Here is an 11,641-nt window from a genome sequence, read left to right on the forward strand (position 1 = left end):
TATATAATTTCGTAAATATATTATAATGAATTTCCTTGTATGTAGACAAAGCTCATTATTTTCTGAAGATTACACTACAGTTCATGAAATAAATGATGACAAGTCAGCTTTTTTACTTTAAGAGGAAGAGTTTTCCTAGATATTACCCATAAATTTAGAATTTCTTTTTTAAAGTTTTTTTTTCAAATTTTCTTCTAAATGTTTGTGGATGCTTAAAATAAGGGCTACATATTAATTCACGGTACAGTACCATTTTTTCCAAATTATTAACACTCTTTCTGTGTGACTTCACGTTAAGGTAACTTACCGCTATTTTACCTGCGAAAACACTGGAAAATGGGTCATTTCCCACCTCGAAATCGAAAACATGTCAATTTACTGATGTTTAAAAGCCTACTTATCAACTCAATCGTTTACTTTTTACTTGAAAATCAAAAAATAAAGTTGACCTACAAAAATTTTTGGCAAAATCTGTCAAATTAAAGAGGGTATCAAGATTTATGAACAGTTCGTTGAATTTCACGAAATTTGTAAATTAATATTATCACAATCAAATGGTCATACTAGCCTATAATTTTCAAGTTTTCTATTTTCCAGAGTTTTCGCAACTAAAATAGTTTGAGGTTGCATTGAAGTCACTCACGGAGTATCAGACGACTGTTAATAAGCAATTTGGAAGAATCTACGCTATACGTACACATATTTATTTATATTATAAAAGTAATCAAAAGGAATAGAAAAAATATGATTAAAGTTATATTTAAATTTTTCGGCTACATAAATTTATACGTACAGTGTATGTTCATATATCATATTATGAAGGAGCTTTTAAACTGTCTATCCGTAGCATTACCTAAAACACTTTCAGAATTGCTAATCGAAATAAGGATGGTAGAAAACATATATTAGATATTTTCTAGTTTCCTTTTGCACAATTAATGCAAAATAATTAAAAAACCAGTACTAAAACGACGCTGAAATATAGAAATCTATAGAAATCGAAGCGTAGTCTTTCTAAGCCATAAATTTCTAAAATATTTCTTCTGAATCTTACATAATCATTTTAGTGCTTATCCCTAATTGTTATTTTCCAATTTCCATATGTACCATTTCATGTTACTGCTTAACGGTATAATATTTGATTTACTGCATCCTTGCGTAGTAGAATATTGAACCGTTGTAATTTACATACATTTTGATAGGTTATCTACGTGATGACCGTCGTGTTGACTCACTTTTACTACATTCGGTATTCAACTTTACTGCATTCATTATTGATTTTCTTATATTTATCTTTTAAACAAAATTTTCCCATCACTTTTTTACAACTCTTTTACAAATTCTATAACGTACTTAAATATCTTTCTGGTTAATTTTGGCTCTTTTTTAGTTTACAAATTAAATATTTAAAATTCGAAGAATCGTTAAAACAATCGAAAATTGCTTAAATGCAATTATTTTTATATAGGCATAGACTCAATAAATATGTAAGCAGAAGTATAACTTCTACCTCCTGTACATCATAATAAGTATACACATCTTTTCTTTATAGTATTGTATTAATAAGCAAATTGATAATGAGTGTAATTTAAACGAGCGGAAAATGAGGATCAAATTCAGGAAATGTTCAGTGGAAAGCATACTTTTAACTTGGAATAGCTGTACACAAGAGAAATATATTAGGGTAATTTTCTTTCTCACTTTTTTAAAAATTCTTATTCCTTCATTGTTATTAGTTTATATCGGCGTAGATGTAGGTTCTAAAGGCTCGCTCACATAAATTGAAATCGGACGGACGGCTCAGAATGGAAAACTATAAAATATAAGTATGCAACAAAAGTAATAAGCATATCTCTTTCAATTTTCGCTGTAAATCAAGAGTACAGTGATTTTCGCCTATGACACTGTAATAAATGTTTAGAAGTTTTATAGGTATCTACTTATACATGTGTATGTTTAGAAAAAGCATTTTATTAAGAAAGCGCATTGAAAGCTGTTGTACAAGTGTCATTTGTGTTTTATTCATTGTTGGTGCAGTAAAGAACAATGGCTAATCGTAAGTAGAACGCGAATCAAAAATTTCTATACGATTTATTGATTTTGATTTCCTAACATTTCACAATTATTTTTAGTTATTGTTTGACAATGTTAATAATAATACAACCTCATTTCATTAATGCGTCTTTGATTTAATCAAAGTTTACTTGTTTACCTTGAAATTGTGAAACGGTACTAGGGAATAAATACAATATTAACGGTTGTCATATAACTAAATACATAATCTTAAACAACGCTCGAGTAAGCCGTGGTTATAGAATCCCACACAGAGAACCTGTTACAAAGAACAATCAAGAAGTAATTCTACGGTTGTTGCCTGTGAACTTTAAGGATGTTCTAGAGGTAGAAAAGAAAACAAAAGAACCGTTTTTTCTCAATTTATTAGCACCTTTGTTTCAAGCACATTCGGATTTTTAATTGCAGCCGTTTGTTGACTCTTACTTTTAATTCTTAATTTTTTATAAAACGTAATTTTGTCATTTATTTATTAAAACGTTTTGATTTCAACCTTTTTTCATCTAGTTGACATTTTCGCGAGTTTATACATTTTACATCTTAGGGTTGTTCTGAAATTTCGTTTAAACTATTAATTGTTTCTGCCTTTGCAAATACAATGTCCACAACTTAATTTAATTTTAATTTAATTCTTGATAATTGCTTAATGATGATAATTTATTTATTTTCATCATTTAGATTAAATTAAGGGTGTAAATTGAATGGGTGGTATTCATGTAATATAGGCATAAATGAAATCAAGTTATCTCTTGTAAAGGCATTTTTTAAGGATAGAATAGAGACGCATAATTATTATGATAATACTCATCATCATAAGGTCGTCAGTCCTAAGACTGGTTGGACACGTACCTCCACTCTTTCCTATCCTGAGCTAATCTTCGCATTTCCCTAAAACTAGAACAGCCCACATCCTCAACTATTTGCGAACAGTAATCTAGGTCTACCTCTACCCCACCTAACTCCTGTTTCTGCTTCTAATATGTCTCTGACTAGACTTTCATGCCTGAGAAGGTGTCCTACCAACCTATCTCGCCTATTTTTTATTGACTTCCATAAAGTCCTCTGTTCTCCTATTCTTTACTATACCTCTTCATTTGTAACCTTTTCTACCCACGTTATCCTCATCATCCGCCTATAACACCACATTTCGAACGCTTCTAACCTTTCCTTTTCCGCCGCGTCCACTTTCCATGTTTCGCACCCGTATGATAATACTATCAAGTAAAATTTAAAAAGAATATACGAGACATTATGGGGGTTTTACTATTGAGGATTAGTATTGGGTACGTGCATACGAACCGGTAAATTTCGCCACTAGCTATGTAATTATTGGGACACTAGCAATTAAAACGTAAAATAATAATAATTAATGAGTTAGAACGCACTTCCTACGCTGCAGGCCGTTTTATTTGCTAATAATTAAATACATACTTGCATTATGATTAATATGTTGTCACTTCACCTCTGTTTCCCTTGAGGATGTTGACACCATAGAAAATAAAACGGACATTTCGGCGAAACAAGACCTTTGTTTTTGAAAAATTGTTGCAAAATTTCAATGTCATCAAGATTGTAGTTTAAGAGTTATTGAATAAACAAATTGACATGCATTCTATTAGGAACTGCATAGTTTTGAGACATGAAAGGACTTTCAACTTGACGTGGCAGAGAGAATTCGGGCATACAGCAGTCATTTACAAAGATATCTGTAAAATTTCAGAATTATTAGGAAGTACATTTGTTGATTAAAAAAAAAAAAGAAATGTGGAGAAAATTGCTGTTCACTCAAACTCACACGTGAGTGCATATGAAAAGGAGATATGTACGAGTATGTGTATGTGTATGTAGGTACTCTGTAAAAGTGAAACTGAAAAATTTATTAATCTTCCCAGAGAAATAAGAAGTTGCTGATACATGAGTAATTATCCGGAATGCTATTATAAATTAGTGATATTTAAATGAATGATTGATCGATTTTATGCTTTTTCTTCGTGATCTCTTTATGTTTTTTACTAATTTTACCGATACAATTAGTAACTTTAATTCACTAAATAGTTCAGATATTGAGATCTTAAGATTAGTAAATATTCACTGAAAGTTAGTGAAAATCCATTCCGATTAATTTTTAAAGATACCTACACAGGCCCTTTTTCCTATGGTGACAAACTCCTTTAACCTTGTTTTATAGTTTATTTGTTATTCTTCATTATCAAATCTATGTAAACGATTTGTTAATAATCTTTTAGTTTCATTTTTTTTTAATGTGGATACGTGCATTTTTGTAAAAGTAATTTTTTCATTTTATCATGAATACTTGTTTATAATTTTTTATGTATTAATGTATTAGTGACGTTGTTTCTTTTCTTCTCTCTGTTAATTAAAATTTCATTAGCTTTGAATAATTATTCCTTTTCCTTAGGGTAACTAGGAGAACAGTATGACACACTAGCACCAATTAAGTTAATCTTAATGAATGTATATTAAATATTTCAGTAATTGTAGATTCTTGAATAGGAAAAGAATTTAAACGTAAACTGAGTATGTGGGGTGATGCTGATTGAAAGATAAAGGCGATTTAATGCTAATTTAAATATTTTTGGTTTTAATGCACCTATAAACTGCAATTTCACTGTTAATTTGCACTATTTGTAGGTCGATGAATGTGGCTTACAAGGTGACATTGCCTGAATGCTTTCAGTTTCTCTTCACTGAATATTTGGACAACATAGAACTTTTTCTTTTGCTGCACAGTTTCTATTGTAATTAGTCCATTACTTGTGGAGAGTTTTAATTACTCCCCGATTAATTTTCAACTGGAGTGAAATCATCTATGTATACTTCAATTATCTCAAAATCGAAGTGTTACCATCAGTGGCGTAGCACTGCTCTGGAACCCTAGACCTCAGGGAGACCTTGGTCAGGCCAACCGAAAAACTTTGTCCTTAGCTGAGCATAATTGATTGAAAGAATTATGAATTTAATGAATGCCTAAGAATAGTCCTCATTTTGGGTTTTGAAAACTTTCCATTTCTCTGTGCCAACAGCTGTTAAGATAATCTGGGCGAGTTGTTATAGTAAAATTAGCAACTAAACAAGTAAACCAATTTATACGTTGAAATTTAAAAAACTATTAGTGCACAATTAATTTACAAAAGGTATATAGATACGTAAAAAGTTTTTATTTTTCCTTAGATTTTATTTACTGACTATTTATAAAGCTGTAGTAATGTTTCTATTGGAAAACGAAATCCTACATTGGTATTTTATAAAAGGTTAAGGACTCCATTATATTTTGCACCACAGGACCCTTAATATGCTAGTTACGCCATTGATTGCAATTGTATTTATTTTGAAAATGAAAATGAATGTTAATAGAGTATACCACACCCCGATAATGTTTATGTGAATTAGATGGTGTTTCTGCAACAAAGGACATGGGTGGCTCATCCCACTGTCTGATGTACAAATTGCATACAATTAAAGGTTCGTATAGAAAGTAGGCTGATGATTCTATCTACATGCTTGTATGAAATGGAATTTTGAAACGTGAGTCACAAAATTCAATAAAAATGTGCTAACTGATAACTGATTCGTAAATGTGATTTTTAATAATTCATTAAGTAATTAAAATAATCCACATTATTTATGTATTCCTATGTAATAGGCAACGTTTCGTATAAGTATATAAATCTTGAATGCAGGTCAGCGTTCCTTCTCAGACTTCATAGAAAATTTATTATCATCTAAATATAGAATCCTTTGTTAACCGCTCGCTTGCGACTATAAAAAAGTAATAATAACATGAATTATTTTTGAATAAATATTTTGAACGAAACGGTTTTGAATTTTATTGGAAAAATTGTTGTTTTTATAGTCTTATATTTTACGTTCCTACATTATATTTCAAAATTTTTGCTGTACATACTGCCTTGATATAAAGCAACCAACTAAAATTAGAAAAATTGGTGATTTTTAGATGTTTTAGCGAAAACAGTTAAGCTTAATCAATCTTCACCTCTCTAGAAGTAGAGTTATATTGAATGTGTCTTGTCTATCGTACTTTGAAATGTTGAAGTTTGTCAGAAGTGTATTTCTTCTCATATTTATAAAGAATTTTGTCGTTGGGGTCATAAAAGAGTCTTGTCGCCATCCCTTCTTTATATCTTATTAATTAATTATTTATCGTTGCTTCTGAATTGAATTCAATTTATAATGTAATAGAACCCGCCCTCGAATTTGAGTTCGAGAAACGGAGGAATTCAAGTGAAAGAGATTAAAATAAATATAAAAGATTATGTATGCATGTCAAGGGAACAAAAAAGATTTCGAGTTGTAGAAGTTTGAATCTATTTTGTTACGAATTTGAGGAGTTTGAGATACAAACAAAACAGAATTTCTACTAAACTGAATTTGTGCTAATGACAGCGCAAATAAGTTTTAATTTATTTTCAGAATTTCAATATGACATTATAACGCCTTCGAAACTTGTTATGGTATAGGCTATTTTGTCTTTGTTTCCTCTGATGATGAGTTTAATGTAAATGCAAAATAAACATTTGTAAGTGTCCATTAAATTGCAGCATAATGTTTTTTCTTACAAGCCAACGAGTTAAAAATTTTATTTAATCTGGTGATGCCACTAATAAAAGAAACAAGAATCTTCCAGTTATCTCCTGATCTTAAGGTCTATATCCTTGGAAACAGCAGTCACTGCACTGCGTCGCAAATAAAAAAGGCAAAACACTAAAGAGACAATGTAAACACATTTATCAATATTTTTTAGACTTTAGAGCTTTGAGAAAGACAGGTTTTCTCCGAACCGTAGGTACAAATACTTAGATATTGTGGTGATCATATATTTTTTTATATCTGGCTTCTTTGTTTAAACTGTGATGTTATATTTGCATATTATAAATTGTACCCATTAATATTTTCCATAGCTCATTTAGAATAAATACTCAATAAATTTGATAAAGTTAAGCGGATTGTATAAACTACAAATATCTGTTTCTTACTGAAAATATTACCCTAAATGTGTAGGTATGCCCCAGAGTAATAATACAATAGGTCTTGGACAATAATCTATTGCCATTTCCAACTTATTAGTCCTCATCAGCACGTCGTAGGCAGTATCGATAAATATCACTAGAAGATATTGCCTGTTGTTTTTAAAACGTTTTTATAATTCTAAACTGTACAATGTGCTTAAAGATACAAAAAGATGATTTCATGTTTTTTGTTTTAAGAGAAATAGTTTTTAATGTTGTTAAGTATACGTATTCCTTTGTTTGTTATGCGTGGATAGAGAGCTTATTAGGGATTCTTATTATCCGATTTCAAAACATGTCGCATAGACAGTGTATTAATATTCTGTGTGCGAACGAACAGTCTTGGTAACGGTATTTTTTTATTTATATTTTTAGCGTGCTTCGTGGCATGTATGTTTGGCTGAACTTTATTTCTCCAGAAACGATGCAGTGTGGAAGTTGTCCGGCCAGATTTTTGTTTTGAGGGTGCTGTTAAATGCTTTATTCAGCGCTTATGAAAGTGAAAGTATCTACTTGTACATTAGTCGATACAGAGAAAGTTATTTGGTCGAAGTGTAGGAAACGAAATATGACATTTACCGATATTTCTGCTCAGTTTTATCATCATGTTATTCAATTTGCCATTATACCTTAGCATAATTTTATAACTTTGGGATTCATAAAAAAAATGGTCGGTTATAATAATCCGTTTCTTGCCAAACTTGTTGTTAATTCTAATCATAAATCCGTCTACTTTCAAACATATCCAATGAAAACTTATACGCTCCTCTCGGGCAAGTATTTTGGTATTTCTAGTGGAAACGATTATTTCTTAAACCAAGCATATGTTAACTGTTGCCATGTTGTGCAACGAAATGTCAGAAGTTGGCTAATTATTCATAATTGCAAATTAGGATCTTCTTTCAAAAGACACTGTAATACAAATCAAATGTAGGCATTGTAGTTCCCCCGTGGCTTTTTAGGGCTAAGCCATTATTACTTTTAATACCTATAAAAAGTGCAAGCTTTTAAATAACTGATGTTGGAAAAGCAGTAGCGGCTCGTGAAGAAATAAAGTGGGTGTCCTGCAGATGTTTACTGATAACTCTTTTTAAAGTAAATTCAATGCTTAGATCCTTCATAGAAGCAAACTTTTTTCGTTGAAGTTGTCAATTTTTGATATACAATTTTCAATGGAATGCATCAAACAATCTTGGGATATTGAAAATCAGAGATTTTAGCTAAGTTGAATTCAGCTCCTTGACTCGTTTCAATTTGCAGCTTTATGCTTACAAAAAAATAGTAGAGAGAAGCAAGGCGGGCATTCGCAGCAGCGCGCAGAGCTACTTAGAGCGGACCAGTTCAGTAATATAAATTATACCACAAACCCAGAGGATTCGTTTTATCTTAATAAACTGTACTGATAAAATATATAGGCATCCAATTTATAGGAAGTTATGATGTGTATCTCCGTGGCGCCTATATAACTGTCGTCCCTGAGGGAAAACCATATTTTGACATTTACGCTAACCTTAGTACATTTGAAAAGCGATTACATTATATATTTTCTTCAGGATGATTTATACGAATATTTTCATTAGTAATAAAAAAAGAATTAACATTTATTAACTTACCTACTTCTAGCTTGGTTCGTCGTCAATATTAACTAACTATTGGTAGTGATGTAACATCTCGTTTCTGATTTTGATATTTAAGAGGTGACTATTGAATGTAACCTTGAACTTCATAAATTAAAATGTGGTCAGAATCGTTTACCTGACTTGTTTATTTAGTCTTTTACCATCGTAAACAATTTTTCTGATCGTGAAGGAAATCCATGTGAACTACTTTAATATATTTAAAAAAGATACTTTTAATTATTCTAGTTAAGAAGTACGAACATTTTAATATATTGAAGTAATTGAATTTTTCGTATCCGTGTTGCTGTAATGTGACGTAACAGAAAATACGATTTAAAAAAAACTGTTAAATTCTTGGAAAACAGTTAAGGAATGTAGGTATTTGTTAATTCACTTTCAATTTTATTTTTCTTGTTCGATTAGAATGTTGGTAACCTTGATATCTATAATAAAGTCATGTAGAAATGGCGTATGTTAAAGAAATACGGATTAATTATTACTAATTATTTAATTGTATTTTCTTTACACATATTATCATTACATATAATACAAAAGTCATATCTAAACGGGAGATACCCTGAAAATTGTGGGACCATATATCTACCCCATACGGCGGGGAAATTTCAAAATTACGGTCAATTGAGTACCAAACATTAAAAAAACAATAACAATTAGGTCGCAGTCATGTTAAACAATAAATTACGAGATAGAGATGATCACTAAACCCGCTAAGCTTCCGCGGGACGCCGTGCGAGATGGCAAGGGCCAAGGGCGACATTGAAATATTAATTTAAAGTTCGGGTGCTGACTTAGAAGAAACCATCCCCAGTGGGGTCGTTAACCCATGGGTAATTGTTTGGACAACGTACGCACGTTTGTAAATTGAGAGTTTCACCAGGAACTTCCTTAGATGTAAGTTTGCAGGAATGTGGTAACCAACAAGCTGGTGGTCCATCGACGACGCACTTTTCCCTCCATGGTTCGAATGTTTTCGATTCTGCTATTGTTCGTGGGTTTTGTATCCATTGAATAACCTGTGTCATGGTAACGAAATAGACGTCGTTGTGATTGGCTAATACTTCGTCAATCCAGTACAAGAAAGCGTCGAGAAATTCGGGATTGTTTCTCAACCAAGCGGCATGGAAATAGAGTCCCAAAGGAGCCCTGTTTTCTTCGTAATGTCTGTCGAAATTGTGGTTCAAGAAGTTGTAGAACTGATCTCCGGTGATAATGTTAGAGCAAGAGTCCACCATGGCACAACCAGGGAGGTATTCGTCGTTGTTGGGATCTTCTCTACGGTCCAGTTCGTTGAGTACCATTTCCCATACGGCATGACTTCTTGTTGGACAACTTTGCAAGTTTCCGTGGCAGCGATGGGGCATGCGGAAGTACATGGTGTAAGGCCATAGAGGTGGGTTGTTCAACGGAGCTGTGATTGTTGAATCGTAAAGGAACGCCTGTTCTTCCATCATGGTGAACTGGTTGTTGCCACCTACTCTCAAATATGGTGCACGGACGCCGACAACACTGTTATCGGTTATGTTGGCGAATTTCTCGATGATAATCCTCATTCCTGCCATTTCTTTGGCCCAGTCGTCCAACGTTGCATTGCTCCAAAAGCGTTCGTCGTCATTATGACTGTAAGAAAAAGAAGAAAATAAGTTATGCATTTCAGAACGACAATTAACAGTAATTAAACAACTTACGTGATGGAATGTACGGCGATTTCGTGGCCTTTCCTGTGCATTTCTTGGACAGCTGAATAGTTGGTATATTTATGGGAAACGAAGAAAGTTGATTTGATATCACACCCATTTGGATTCTTTCTGTTTCCAGTGAATATTTCTTTGTACAATTCGATATTGTTATTATTGATGGCGTCATCGAAAGTAACGGTTATCATTTGGGGTACGTCCTTAGCAGGAAGACTTCCGGGTATTGTGGTTCCGTCTTCCGAACAGAAACAGTCAGGAAGTACACAAACAACCGGATCGCATGGTGGAGCACGATTGGGATCATTGTCAATATCTGAAATTAATTATTAATTGTGCCTTTTATTTTTTAAAGCGAACGAAACGAATGAATACGAAAATGAGAAAACAATATGACATTTGAAAAACTACCATAAAAAGAGTAGTGTATTAGTAAAAGGTCACTTAAGGAGTAAATATTTCACAATAATTGTGATAATACCACCAGTATGTACATTTTGCGGCTAAAAGTGGCACAGAACGAAGAGGTTTTGCTGTAACATTCATCAACTGGTTTTAAACGATTCACGAAGGACATTGAAAGCGACATTCAGTTCGCTTTCATATCTCCTGTAACCTTACAAGGTCTTACCTTTATCAGGATNTACCTTATGATATCGTTGTTGTTTGCAAGCACCTAAGCATATAGAAATAAAGTAACTGTTCACCTATATGCTTATATAATATATACAATTACACAGGAAATATGAAACCTTTAATTTTATTGTCTTGATGTAAGTTCATAATTGATGAGTAATCTTTTGCATATAGTATTATAATACTTCAATAACGGTCTTCATACAATGACCACACATAAATAAAGCTATCAAACAAGTGCGGAAATATTCTATAGTCTACTACGAAACCACGTACTTATGTATATCTAAACAAAAAAGAAAACAAGTTGCTTTATTCATTATCCAAACCTTAATTTAGTGCAAAATACAATTAAGTTTAAAAGCTTTTAATGTCTATCGATGTAGAAAAGATAAAGGAAATGGAAACGTAGAATGTCATAAAATGTCGATGAAATTAACCAGATTGTTTCGTATGCAAAATTTGTTTTCTGTTGCAGAACTTTACGTAATTTGCAGTTTTCGCATGATTTAAGAAATCTTTAGTAGACCAACTACTATGCGATTTTATAACA

At 32.1% G+C, this 11,641-nt stretch overlaps 1 protein-coding gene across 1 annotated transcript; it reads right to left on the bottom strand.

Annotated features, from left to right (window-relative positions):
• Positions 1 to 9,229: 9,229 nt before the first annotated feature.
• On the bottom strand, positions 9,230 to 10,778 carry LOC112904688. The gene is made up of 2 exons (XM_025975398.1): positions 10,447 to 10,778; positions 9,230 to 10,378 (listed from the first exon to the last, which is right to left on the bottom strand). Exons 1-2 carry the CDS (start codon positions 10,641 to 10,643, stop codon positions 9,550 to 9,552), a joined length of 1,026 nt encoding a protein of 341 aa, XP_025831183.1. The 5' UTR covers positions 10,644 to 10,778; the 3' UTR covers positions 9,230 to 9,549.
• Between the last annotated feature and the right edge of the window lie 863 nt (positions 10,779 to 11,641).

The sequence above is a fragment of the Agrilus planipennis genome, unplaced genomic scaffold, assembly GCF_000699045.2.
Source record: "Agrilus planipennis isolate EAB-ADULT unplaced genomic scaffold, Apla_2.0 scaffold200, whole genome shotgun sequence".
Taxonomy (NCBI): Eukaryota; Metazoa; Arthropoda; class Insecta; order Coleoptera; family Buprestidae; genus Agrilus; species Agrilus planipennis.